This window comes from Ornithodoros turicata, unplaced genomic scaffold, assembly GCF_037126465.1.
Source record: "Ornithodoros turicata isolate Travis unplaced genomic scaffold, ASM3712646v1 ctg00000857.1, whole genome shotgun sequence".
In the NCBI taxonomy this organism is placed as follows: Eukaryota; Metazoa; Arthropoda; class Arachnida; order Ixodida; family Argasidae; genus Ornithodoros; species Ornithodoros turicata.
The window spans coordinates 878289-892028 of NW_026999406.1; the positions used below are offsets into that span (position 1 = coordinate 878289).

General features: G+C 47.4%; 1 protein-coding gene across 4 annotated transcripts in view; it reads left to right on the top strand.

The window, feature by feature from the left end:
• The window catches only part of LOC135375339 (uncharacterized), a 113688-nt gene that overhangs the window by 81211 nt on the left and 18737 nt on the right, over positions 1–13740 (top strand). For all 4 annotated transcript variants that reach the window (XM_064608067.1, XM_064608070.1, XM_064608069.1 and 1 more), the window contains one exon: positions 5603–5710. In XM_064608067.1, the coding sequence (XP_064464137.1) occupies positions 5603–5710 (108 nt within the window). The remainder of the gene's footprint in view (positions 1–5602; positions 5711–13740) is intronic.

Here is a 13740-nt window from a genome sequence, read left to right on the forward strand (position 1 = left end):
CACAAAAAGACGCCAAGATCGGATATGCAGCTTCCATCTCACGCTCCCAGGGTGGTAGTGCCACCGTCACGTATGGTACAAATGAACACGACTTTCCCGCACTCCCACCTCGGCCTGCACAAGCCGAACGAAGGTTGCAGAACACCATCGCGGCGAAGTCCATCAGAAGCAGCCATCAAACACCCCCTGGTCCATCTAGGCGGATTAAACGCATTTACGCCGGTGTGACAGTACCAGCAGGCATGACAAGACAGTTACCACCATCAACCATCGAAGCTGTGCCTCCTGTGACACTTTTCTCTGCGGTGCTCGCGACAGTCAAGGCAATTGTCTCTGCATTTCCTGGAGCGTCGCAGCTGCCCGAGGTTCAAGCGCTTCTGGCATTGGAAGCATTATATTTACCTCAGCATGATGGAATTGTATAGAAAGGCTATAGCGATGCAGTTGAATCCTCGCAATCTACGTAACAAGCTCCTTGGTTTTAAATCTCATCGACAACAACAGAACTTCCATTTCATAGCTGTATGCAAACTTGGCATGGGTGCGGCACACCGCCGTTAATGGATATACAATCTATCGATCTCATCAACCCTTTGAGATCAGAACAGCGTTATACGTTTGTAATGACCTCGTTACTGCACCGAAAGGGTCACTTTCTCATCGCTCTTATGATTATGTCAACTGTAAGATCCGCCTTGGGCACATGCTGTTAACAGTCGTCAATATCCATCTACGTCCCGCGGTACAGGCTCCGTGGACTGAACTCGAACGCTTATTCAATTCACTGGAATCCCCAGCTCTCGAGCTGGGTGACTTCAATGCTCACCATACGGCTTGGGGAAGGAGGCCTCGTAGGACGGACGGTCGGGGAAGGAGGTTTTTGGAAGGAATGGTGAATGCTTACATGTGCCTACTTAACAACTGACAGCCAACTTATATGCGATCACCAACGTCACTGGATGTACTGGATCTTTCGTGGTGCTCAGTACGCAGAATTGGCCACTTGTCGTGCGCTACCGATGTCGACACCCGAGGGGGTAACCACTTTGACTTATATATTTCACACGACAGACTGCCCCTCTCACCCACTACCGGACTGATAACTTTCACGAACTGAAGACTCTTTCGTGCCGGCCTCCGAACATCTGGGCACACCGGTATGTCCCCAGAGGCCCTCTCGCAAACTACTCGTTGCGTCATTCAGGACGCGGGGATCCTGTCTAAAAGAGTAACAGGTCACGTTGGTCATTCTCCAGCAATTAACCACCTTAAGGCATAACACTGCAAAGCAGAACAAACGGCTCGTCGAACAGGGCAACTTCCTGACATTCTAGCATACCGCCGGATGAAAGGTAATGCAACACGAGAACTTTAAGAAAGAAGACCGAAAGCGTTGGCGTAAGTTTTGTCAACACTTTTCACCGTTTGACCCGGCCACAAAGATCTGGAGGACAATTCCAGCTCGGAAGGACGCGACCCCACAAAAGAATCCTCTCGCGGCATTGGCTATCGTTATGGGTGTAGACGAAAACAAGCTAGCGACAGATTTATCCGTCGTATTAACGACACCGGCGGCTGCCTCGACGACTGCGCTACGTAGCAGCTTTGTCCAGAGCTTTATGGCTGAAATTCATCAAGACTAGCCCCGTCCACCGGATGTGATGGACAGCGACTTTATTCTAATCGAGCTAAAGACAGCGTTTAAACTTATGAGTGTAGGCTTATCCCCGGTACCAGATAATACGACTTATGCCGCACTCCGTAACCTTGACGGCAGGTCAATCCCAGCGCTCCTTCATGTTTATAATACGTCTGGGCAACTGGGATCCCTACCAACTACCTGGAAGGAGCCGTTTGTTGTTCGCGTCCAAAAACCAGGCAAACCCCTAAATCTCTTGTCCGTTTTCGCCGTGTGAGCCTCACAAGCTGTGCAGGAAAACTGATGGAGAGAATGGTTTTACATCGTCTCAACTGGTGGCTGGAAAAGCAGGGTGCGCTACCCCACAAAATGGCAGGCTTTCATCGCCACCGAAGCTCCATGGATTCAGTTCTCGACTTACAACATGCTCGTGCACATCGCCGGATCATTGTATCCGTTTTCCTCTACACCAAGCGCGCCTATGGTACGGTCTCGCACATTTGTGTGCTGCGCGCCTTGCGCTTTTATGGAGTATGTGGTCGACTCTTCAACTGGCTCTACGATTTTCTTACGAACCGGCCTATCGCTCTCCGCACATCCCATGGCCAAAGCACCAAGCATCCTGTTCGTCGAGGTGTACTCCAAGGAAGCATTCTGCAAGCAAGGAAGCATTCTGAGTCTTATACTCTTTAGTGTGGTATTGGCACGCCAAAAATCGATAACTCCTCGCAAAGTAGCATTCTCTGAATGTGCCGATGACGTTGCCATTTGGATAGTAGGCAAGTCACGACCAGCCATTCAGCGCATTTTGCAGCTAGCATTAAATAATGTTCATCAGTACTTGACGTGACTTGGGAAGGACCTTTCGCCAGAAAAATGCGTCGAGCTCTCCTTCACCCGCAAGGCTATGAGAATTTCGCTCTTTGGGTTGGTGTAAAAAAACTCGAGCCTGTACGGTCCCATCGCTTCCATGGTGTCGCCATGGACTCGGACCTGCGCTGCGCTTGCACATTAAGCACCTTCTAAACCAAAGTGCCAGCGATGGCTTCCTGCAATTCAACATATCTTTGCCTTTTGGATAGGGCTATGATCAGTGCTCCATTCTAGCCGTTCACACAGCTTTGGTGAGGGCGAGTGTGCTTAACAGCCACAGAATCATGCACAGAATTTCTACAACGCCATTAAAGGCCCTTTGCCCTCGGACCCTGTTTGCCCGAAGCCTTCGTCGCTGCCTTGGAGTTCCAAGAGTGGCTGAAACACGGCAAGTGATTGCTGAAGCTGGTGAACTCGCAGTGGTGCTTCTCCGTGAGCGTGAAACGACTCGACATTTCCTATGTTTGCGTGCGCACATTCCCCGTCAACCGCTCCTTAGGAAAATTCGATACCATCCTGAAAGTAATTTCCATCGCGTAGAGCAGATGACACGCAAGGTTCTCACTGGCTGCATAGCTAAGGACATCACACCACCGGACGCGCCCTGGTCTCTGCCTGTGCCACCTACCTTCGTACATTTTTCGGAACTCCAGGAGCGAAGAGATCAGGTTCCCCCTCAAGTCCTTCGAGCCCATTTTTATGCTCTGGTAGACGGGAAGTTTTCTCCCTCTGCCGCAGGATACACCGATGACGCATCTCGAAATCGCAAGTCCGCCTCGGCATTCGTCATCCCGTCTGAAGGTGTAGTGGAAGGACGTCACCTTACGCATCAAACCTCATCCGCAGCTGAGGAACTCTATGCCATATTTTTCTGTCTGCAGCACATCGTTGATTTTACTCCGCGGGAATGGGTCGTGTTCGCTGACTCTACATCTGCGACGCAACCGACTGCAATTTCTGGCATCCGAGGCCTATTCGCCTGGTTAGTGATGGATGTGTTAATGGCTTACAACCTTGTCTACGAAGCAGGGCACAGGCTGGTGCTGCAATGGGTTCCAGCCCATTGCGGTGTCAAAGGGAATGAACAGGCCGACAGCGCCGCAGAAACAGCTCACTCGTCTCGAAGATAGACTCGTATCGCGCTGCTGAGAGAAGATCGTCGTTCCAGTCCTCGGCTCCTCGTGACACCTCTGGACCGCTTGACATCCCCCCCCCCCCCCGCCCAGCCATGCCCAGCCAACAGAGTTGATCCAGGCTTATGAAGGGGGTGAATGCAGATTATTTGTGTGTCCACAAAGAAAGGTATAGCTTGTTCCCTGACTTTTTTTCCTCTGAAGCATGAAACCAGGGTTGGCTACCGGAAACGAGAAACAGTAATTACCGAAATTCAACAGGGAACGAAAATGAAAACGGAAACAAAATTGTTTTAGTTTCCACTACCAGAAACCGAAACGGAAACGAAATTCAAAAGTGGTAACGTTAACGGACACCAAATTCGCAGGACGTTTCAGTGTTTTCGCGGTAATATGAAAATTATATATATATATATCCGCACTATTCTTCCAGTCATCTTTCATTCATTCATTCGTTTATTTTCGAGAATTTCTTTCGTGTTGACCCCACTACACAGCAACATAGCCGCGAAAGTCCTGGATGACGTGTTATTTTTGCGCACGAGCGGAGACTTTTGAAACTTAAAGGCATGTATATCCGCAAGACAGAGAGGCATCTACTTGCGGTGTATAAGATTCGTGACGAACTTTGCATTAAGGTTTTAGTGTTTTTGTTTGGTGTAGCTTTCCTCTTGCATCCATTATGTAACTAGAACATCTCACATGAAAAAGCCAAAACCAGACAGTACGAGTTCCGGATCAGAAACAGAAACCAGTACCGGAATTACCACGGAAACGGAATTAGAAACCACTACCGAAAATCCTCCAGAAACGGAAACAGAAACTCAAACGAAAAGCCGAGTTTTTCAGTTACCGGAAACGGAACCAGAAACAATAATATTTTCGGCAACCAACCCTGCATTGAACATATAATGAGAGAAAGGAAGAAAGTTATGACGGCTCATGCGAATGACATAATTGCGAATGACATCAAATGCACCAGTAATATTCGATACATGCAGTCTTAATTATGGTAATGATGGGAATAACTCAACCAATCGAATATGTACGAAATGAGTAATCACACAAAATCTAACAATAAATTCCATTCTGTCTTCGAAAAAAGAAAATCACCTTTACTCTGTAAACACAAATTGTCCCAGATGGTCCTGGAGTTACGCATGCTCGGTCCTGCGGCAGACTGCGTGAGTTATCCCTCCCTTGTTAGTAGCGATGCTGTACTTGCCAGGCTTAAACTAAAGAGAACGTGATAGCCTCCGTCATCTTATCTGCTCCTGGTTAACATTGTTATCTTCACCCTCAAGCGTACAGCCTGTTGGCCCAAACAAGGTACCGCTGTTGGTGTGAGACAGTCCTATCGACTTCTTCGGCCTTCACCTTTCTACTTTGTCGTCATTCTATCACTGTTTAGAGTGAATGAGATGCCGCCTTCGTCGCATTTACGCCCGCAAGCTTGTGTCCTTCTTCCATGTCAACTCCACCGTTGTGAGCGTTAGCTGCACTTGGCATCATGAATCGTAGGGGAATTTTAGCGGTGATGTATTTGAGAAGCTTGCAGGACAATGTTTTGTTTTCTGGTTTCAACTGATTCCGTGTTAGCACCGCGAAGCAATTGTCGCTATCAGCGGCGTACAGACGAGGACCGAGGGAAAGAGCATAGCAGCAAGGAGTTGGAAATATGGGGTTAGTACGTCTCCTGGGCCGACTTCAGTGACAACTGCGTAGACATTCGTCTGCCGTAAAGCAAAGGGAGCAAATTAGACAACACAGCACTGGTTAAGACAGAACATACCACATCTCGGTCTTTAGCACAACGTCGGCTACCACCTACGGGCGGACGCTTTCACCCACAGGGTCACGCCACTGGTGCAGGACAATCCATGAAAGGCCTAGGGCAATGACTCTTTTTAAATGTATTTTGAAAATAATGTCTCGTATACAATTTTCTGTTTTCCAGACTCGGTGCACCGACGGCCTGCACACCGGACCACTATTTGCTGGAGGGAAACTCTAGGCTTTTTGATCTGTTGCCTTGTGTTATGAGCAATATTACAAATCATCTCACGTGAGTACCTGATTACTTACCGCCACTAATCAAGAGTGCGCAGTCTCGTATTCAATTCGAGATTGCTCCCGTAATAATTTCGCAGTTGACATTAATGAGATCTAACGCGTAATTTCTGAAAATTAACAGCGATAGGAGGATACAGGTCAACAACTGACTCACAGACCTCCAGGGGTGGGCAGCAAAAGTAATATTTTGTATTATAATACAAACGCATAATACTTCCCACAAATCAGTATTATATACCAATTACAGTACTGAGATGGTACACTACGTAATACCAGGGTCCTTCAATGCTCCTGGTCATCTAACTCCGTCGTAACCCTATGAAAGAGGTCGTTCTAGGCCGAGGAGCGACCGCCATGGCGGCGCTCTCGATACTACGGGTGCTACTCCAACCGGCTCGTAGCTGTTGCGGGTGGTATTTCTCGCACGGCGTTCGTGAAAGAATAATTTATGCCCAAATGCTGCTGTGTCGTTCTGCAATTCCGGGAAGCAGTCACGCAGAGAACGTATGCCGCTATTCGCATTTCTTACCGACGAAACTCTGAAGAATGCGTGGAATCGTGCCACTCCGCCCCCCCCCCCCCCCGACTGGAGACTTCAGTTTCCACTCTCCCAACACACGTCTGCATGCCAATCATTTCCACGCGGACGATATCTCACTACAGCGTGACAATCAACGTAAGATTGCATAGGGGTACAAGTGTTTGCTCCCCTCATTTTCTACCCATAGTAGTTGAACAACAACAACGTTATTACGATATGATGACTGGAGAGTTTCACCGTCAAGGGCGATACTCTACCCCATTACACTACTCTCCCCATAGTTGCTTTGCGGCGCTAACAAGGAATTTACATATATACGCCCCCCCCCCACACACACACATATATATATATAAAGAGGGGGAAAAGCCATTAAAAAATAAGTAAATAATGCTAGACGTGTTTGAAATTCAAACTTACAGATTAAAATGGCTTCTATGGCTGCACGTAGAGAAACAGATACTCATTGAACGATGCGACAGCACCAGAGGACACGTGTTTCGCCGTGTTTGCGGCTCGTCGGCCCTGGGTAGCTGCGCATCGTTCGAGATTGGCAAACCAGGGGTCACTCAGCGAGCGATATACACCTGGGAGGGTGACTAAGCACTCCTCAATGCCACAGTGCAAGCAGGTGAAATATAAAGAGGGGGGAAAAGCCATTAAAAAAAAATCTGTTTAATCTGTAAGTTTGAATTTCAAACACGTCTAGCATTATTTACTTATTTTTTTTAATGGCTTTTCCCCCCTCTTTATATTTCACTGGCTTGCACTGTGGCATTGAGGAGTGCTTAGTCACCCTCCCAGGTGTATATCGCTCGCTGAGTGACCCCTGGTTTGCCAATCTCGAACGATGCGCAGCTACCCAGGGCCGACGAGCCGCAAACACGGCGAAACACGTGTCCTCTGGTGCTGTCGCATCGTTCAATGAGTATATATATATATATATATATATAAGTTGAAATAAACGAATGCGGTTGACCACGAAAAATAAAATTCATTCATTCATTCTCTCATTCTTTGTAATTGTCTTGCGTCACCATAAGATCCCATTCCTGTTGAAGACAGCGCTGCTGTCGAAACGTCGAATACTCCCTCTTAGTTTTTAATAAAGTTCCCCTTTTATTCCTTGTCCTGTAGAAGCACCGTCTCCACTTCTGATCTTTATTGAATACCTATATATATATATATATATATATGAATGTATAACTGAGTACAGATGGACGCGAAAACAAATAGACTACAAGTAATGAAGAGACTTGGGAGGCCGTATAAAGGTTAAAACACTTGCTACTTTTATTACATTAATAATTAAGGGGGCGCTAGGAATAGATTTACAGTTAGGGGTCGACGTTGCGGCAGTCAGCGCTGCCTTCAACAGAACTAAACTTGGAAATAGGTGACAAGGGCTTATATACAAGGGAAAGGGGGGAAATGAGAGGGGAACAGTGCACGTGGAGCGGAGTTGGTGATGTTGCAGGAGCGTTGTTGCTAATGGTCCATTGAGCACTTGCAGGAGCGTTGACTGTCTTCCAGGAGAGTTCTCCTTGGTCGTCTGATAAACCTGAAAAGATAAGAGAGATACGGCAGAAAGAACGAAAGAGGGTCGGGGGACTTGGTCTAGGAGCTAAGGCTGCGAACTGTAGACAATACGCCGGGGTCTTCGTTTATCGTGGACTGGAATTTGTGGATTAGGAATGATTCACGCTGTTGCCTGCTACGGTCTGAGGGGAAACCAGATTGTAAGATGTACACGTGGATGTCCTTGAATGAGTGGCCGGTTTGATTGAAATGACGCGACACAGGGAGATTTGGTTTCTTTGTAATATCGGACCTGTGATTATTAAAACGAATTCGGAATGATGTTGTAGTTTGGCCGATATATTGTGCTTTGCATGCGTTGCATTGCAATAGATATACTACGTTGGATGAGTTGCAGTCAGAAGTAGTTTTGATTTTTACTTGGAAGTTGCTGTTTGTGCTTTGTACCCTGTCTGCAGTCTGCATTACAATACAAATTTGGCATCTTCGTCCGTTGCATGGGTGGCAGCCTTCGGTTGTAGGAGGTGGCTTATTGACTTTTGCGTTGACTAAGTGGTCTTGAAGATTTCTTGCACGACGATATGCTATGCGTTGCGGTTCAGGGAATATTTCTCCAAGGCGCTCCGACTGTGTTAAAATTGGGTGATGACGTTTCAGTATGTTTTTAAGGTTAGGGATCGCGCCATTGAAGGTGACTGTAAGATAAACCCGCTTGGGGCGTTCGGGGCGTGTTGAGTTTTTTAGAAGTTCACTGCGATTAGTACGGCGGGCTCTACATATCGCGTCCTTCACGAGATCCTGGGGGAAGTTTCGGCTGACCAGCGTGTTTTGAAGATCGTTAAGGTTTGCGTCCAGCTCGTCCTCTTGGGAACAAATGCGCCGGTAGCGGAGGGCCTGACTGTACGGGATGGCCAATTTTGTATGTCGGGGATGGCAGCTGTGAAATGATAGGTACTGTTGGGAGTCAGTCGGTTTTCGGTACAGATTTGTTACGAGGGTGCCATTGGATATGCCTATATGGACATCTAGAAAATCTATGCTCTCTCTAGAATAAGCGTGAGTGAATTGTATTGTGGGGTGCATGTTACCGAAGTTTTCAATGAAAGACAGAAGCGAGTCTTCAGAATGTGGCCACAGCATGAATATGTCGTCCAAAAAGCGCTTAAAAATTAGGGGTTTAAGTTGACAGGTGCTAAGGAACCGTCCTTCTACATCACCCATAAAGATATTCGCGTAATTTGGGGCCATTTTCGTGCCCATGGCTGTGCCGTTAATTTGAATGTAATGCCTGTTGTCAAATTCAAAATTATTACATGTGAGTATTAGAGAAATTAGTGTTTCTACGACAGCAGAGTCGTACGGTTTTTCGGAAAATTTTTCATATGTTACGACAGTGGCATGGATGCCGTCATCGTGAGGAATATTGGTGTACAATGAGGTAACATCGAGTGTTACAAGCAGGGAACCGGTCGGGACTTCGATATCCGAAATTTTTAACCCTTATACGGCCTCCCAAGTCTCTTCATTACTTGTAGTCTATATATATATATATATATATATATATATAAGTTGAAATTGTAGCGACCGGTGGACAGCGACGAAGATGGCCACGCGCCTGGAGCACCTGCCTCAGTTCCACCGGCGCGGCCATGGAGACAGGCCACAGTCATCGCCTCTCCGTGGCATAGCATCATCGCCGGTCGGGGCTCATGTAGAGGAAGACCATCGTCCTCTACATTTGGTGACCCGAATAACGAACACCATGTTCGGCATAATTCGGCCCAGTACCATCCCAAATTTCACAACGACGGCTATTATGGGGCAGCAACATCCGCTCACCTGCTCAAGACAGCAGACGATGGCGCTAGGGCCCACCTATCGTGAGTCACCGAGCACGTCTCTCCGCCGGGGCTCGTAATCGGAGGCTACGCTCACTTCTTCTGACCCGGCACTCTTCGGCTTCAACGCCCCGTACCGGTCGCGGTACGCCGTGGTCCCGCACTCTTCTTCAGGCCTCCACGTACTTCGCGATGGCACACCCCGGCATCACCAGCGACTGTTCAATGAGCAACACGCTCCACTACCGGTATCGGTACGTCGCTGTTCTTACGCCCTGACGCCGCACATACGTCAGCTCGGCAACGCTTTCCGGAGGTCGCTCGCGGAAATGTCTCACGCTGCCCCCATCGCCCTGCTTCCACTTGACACGACGCAAGCTGATCACTGGCGCAGCAGCACGACGGCACAGCGCACTAAATCGACCGTCCGCAACAACGCTCTACAACGAACGTCCACGCCCGCTATCCTGCCGCGCCTGCTGCCGCGAACTCAAGCCGTACTTTCTCACTTCTCAAGCCTCACTTTCCCACGTCCACGTGCCGTCGCCATTCCTCCCGTCTTAGTATCGACGCGCAAGCGCCGCTCCGCGTCTGAGGGGGGGAGTGATGTAGCGGCCGGTGGACAGCGACGAAGATGGCCACGCGCCTGGAGCACCTGCCTCAGTTCCACCGGCGCGGCCATGGAGACAGGCCACAGTCATCGCCTCTCCGTGGCATACCATCATCGCCGGTCGGGGCTCATGTAGAGGAAGACCATCGTCCTCTACATGCGGTTGACCACGAAAAATAAAGGTATTCAGTAAAGATCAGAAGTGGAGACAGTGCTTCTACAGGACAAGGTATAAAAGGGGAACTTTATTAAAAAATAAGAGGGAGTATTCGACGTTTCGACAGCAGCGCTGTCTTCAACAGGAATGGGATATTATGGTGACGCAAGGCAATTGCAAAGAATGAGAGGGGAATATGTACAAGGACAGAGGGCAGCACACGTGCTTTGTCAAACAAAGGTAAAGGGGTACAATGAATCATAGGCAGTCATGTTCTTCGCCGGAGGGCAATGATTTCCTGGGGTGACCAACCGGGGAGTCTGAAAAAGATACAAAAGAGTGTATGTATTCTGAGGGAATTAGGAATTTAGGTTGCGAACTGTTGAGAGGACGCCGGGGTCCTCGCTAATCTGGCTTTTAAATTTGTAGATGGAAAACCCGATTGCAGAACGAAAATGGCTATGTCGTTAATTGAGTGGCCGGGTTTACTAAAATGTCGAGACACTGGCAGATTTGGTTTCTTTGATACGTCGGTCCTGTGGTTGTTGAATCGGATTCGGAAGGATGTAGCTGTTTGACCGATATATTGGGCCTTGCACTCATTACATTGAAGGAGATAAAGGACGTTAGAAGAGTTACCATTACCAAGAGTTACCAAGAGACCATTAATTTTTGTGCGATAGTTAGAATCTGTGCTTTCTACTCTGGTAGCCGTTTGCATTAATTTACAGATCTGGCATCTGCGTCCGTTGCATGGTTGACAACCGTTGTGTTCCGAGGACTTGTTTAACTTGGCGTTCACAAGTCTGTCTTGGATGTTCCTTGCTCGACGATAAGTAACGCGGGGTGGTTCCGGAAACACCTGACTCATACGATCAGATTGGGTGAGGATTGCATAGTGCCGTTTAAGTATGCGGTTTACGTCCGGGGCATAACCGTTGAAGCTAATAGTGAGGTTTACCGAAGAATTCTTATCGGCTCGGGGCTGAGTTTGGAATAGGTTCTCTCGATCGGTTGATCTAGCTCTGGCTATGGCATCTTTTACGACCTGATTAGGATATTTTCTATCTGCGAAAGTTTCTTCAAGGCTCTCAAGATGATTGTCTAGTTCATCATCGTTAGAACATATTCTCCGGTAACGCAGCGCCTGACTATAAGTGATAGCTAGCTTAGTGTGCCTGGGGTGGCAACTCTGGAACGATAGATATTGTTGGGAGTCGGTAGGCTTGCGATACAGACCGGTGGTTATGATTCCATTATGTAGTTTAACTTCCACATGCAGAAAATTAACAGCTGAGGAGGAGTAATTGAATGTAAATTCAATACTGGGGATGTACTTGGTTAAAGCCGTTAACAAACAACTGAAGGTCGTATTCGGAGTGGGGCCAAATAATGAATATATCATCTAGGAATCGCTTATATAGGAGTGGCTTCAGTGCACAATTTCTGAGGAACGGTTCTTCCAAGGATGCCATGAAGATATTTGCATAGTTAGGGGCCATTTTTGTTCCCATTGCTGTACCATTGACCTATATGTAGCGTTTGTCGTCGAATTCAAAGTTATTGCATGTTAGGATCAGGTTCAGGAGTTCCGTGAGGACAGACGTATCATAACCCTGATCGGGTTGATTCTTAAATGCACACTCTGCTGCTGCTATTCCATCTGAGTGAGGAATGTTAGTATACAGCGAAGTGACATCTAGGGTTGCTAACAGACAGTTAGGGGGAACGTTTATTTTACGTATATCTTGAAGGAAATGGTTGGTAGCCTTAACGTACGAGTCGAATTTAGACGGGATGGGCTTGAGGAGATGATCCACGAATGATGAAAGATTCTCAGTGGCTGTACCATTACAGGAAACAGTCGGTCTTCTGGGGTTACCCGGCTTATGTATCTTGGGGAGCATGTAAAATCTACCAGGCCTAGGGTCCTTTGGGAGTAAATACTGGTACAAGCTCTCGTCAATCTTTTTAGCGTTTTTTAATCCTGTTAGGACCTTGGTTACATTGGCACTAATTTCGGGGAATGGGTCAGTTTCGAGAGGTCTGTAAAATTCCGCGCACTGAAGTTGGCGGAGGCCTTCTGTAACGTATGATTGTTTATCCATTACAACTATCGCGCCTCCTTTATCTGCCCTCTTAATTACGATATCCTTGTCGTTCTCTAATGCCGACAAGCCTTCTTGCTCCTGCTTAGTGAGGTTATACCTGAGTTTGCGTTTGGCGCTGTCCTGATACGCACGGAAGATATCCTTCTGAACTTAATGCTAAATGCTTTAATGTACAAATCAAGGGTTTTATCTCGGTTAGGTTCTGGAGTGAACTCTGATTTTATACGAAACAAATTACCGTTCGACTATGTCTTTTCATGAAAATATTCTGCAAGGCGTAGCCTCCGGGCAAAGTTATCAAGATCTAAATGTAACTGGTATTCATCCATTCTTGCATCATTAGGGCAGAACGATAATCCTTTACCAAGTAGGGAACGATCGGAGTTCGTAAGTTCACGTGAAGAAAGGTTGATACGTTACAATCTTTTGGTAGTCGGTCGGCATCACGCATTGGAGGGGAATTATTATTTAGATGCGTTTCAGGGGCCTGCTGCAGATTAGGGTTTGAGGCTACAGCAGAAGTGGAGAAGAAATTGGGCGCTTTTGAGGCTGTGTTATCGGCGGTATGATGTTGTATGTTATCCCGAGTGAGCTTTTTTTTTCTTTCTGTAGTTTTAGGCTCACTCGTTTCTTTTGAAAGAACTCGTCTAGTTCTGCTCTATGAGACTCAGATAAGGTGGTTGCGTTTGAGACGGTGTTTGCCTCCTCTGACAGGGAATTGGTTGTATCTTGACACTGCAAAATTAGTATTTTAGTTAGGGCTAGGGACGTATTGTGCAGGGTTGATAGCCACTTTTTTTCAAGATTTTGGTTAAGAGGAAACGTAGATATCTTATGAATCTGCAGTCCTCGCGGGAATTTTCCACTCCTTTCATAAGTTACCAGAGTATTAAGGTGAGAGGAGTAGCGCGCAATTTTGTCCGCGATTTTTCTGAGTTGGAAAAACGCCTGAGTGTCACTGCTAGTAGTTTCGCCGGGTTGGGATTGACTAACCGGTGAGTCTGAACCAATTTATCCCCATTTTCAATTATATCAATTGTTGGCTGCACGTATAGCAGATGTTTGTAACTCAAACGTCGCCATGCCAGTACTGGGCAGCTCATTCGGCCTTCTTGGGCCTCATCAGCAGTACGCATGCAGGCAACGTTTGAGCGGATGGCGCCAGAAGGTCACATGGCCACGTGATGCCTCCCGTCAGGGTGTCATACGACACCTCTGAAAGCCCACTG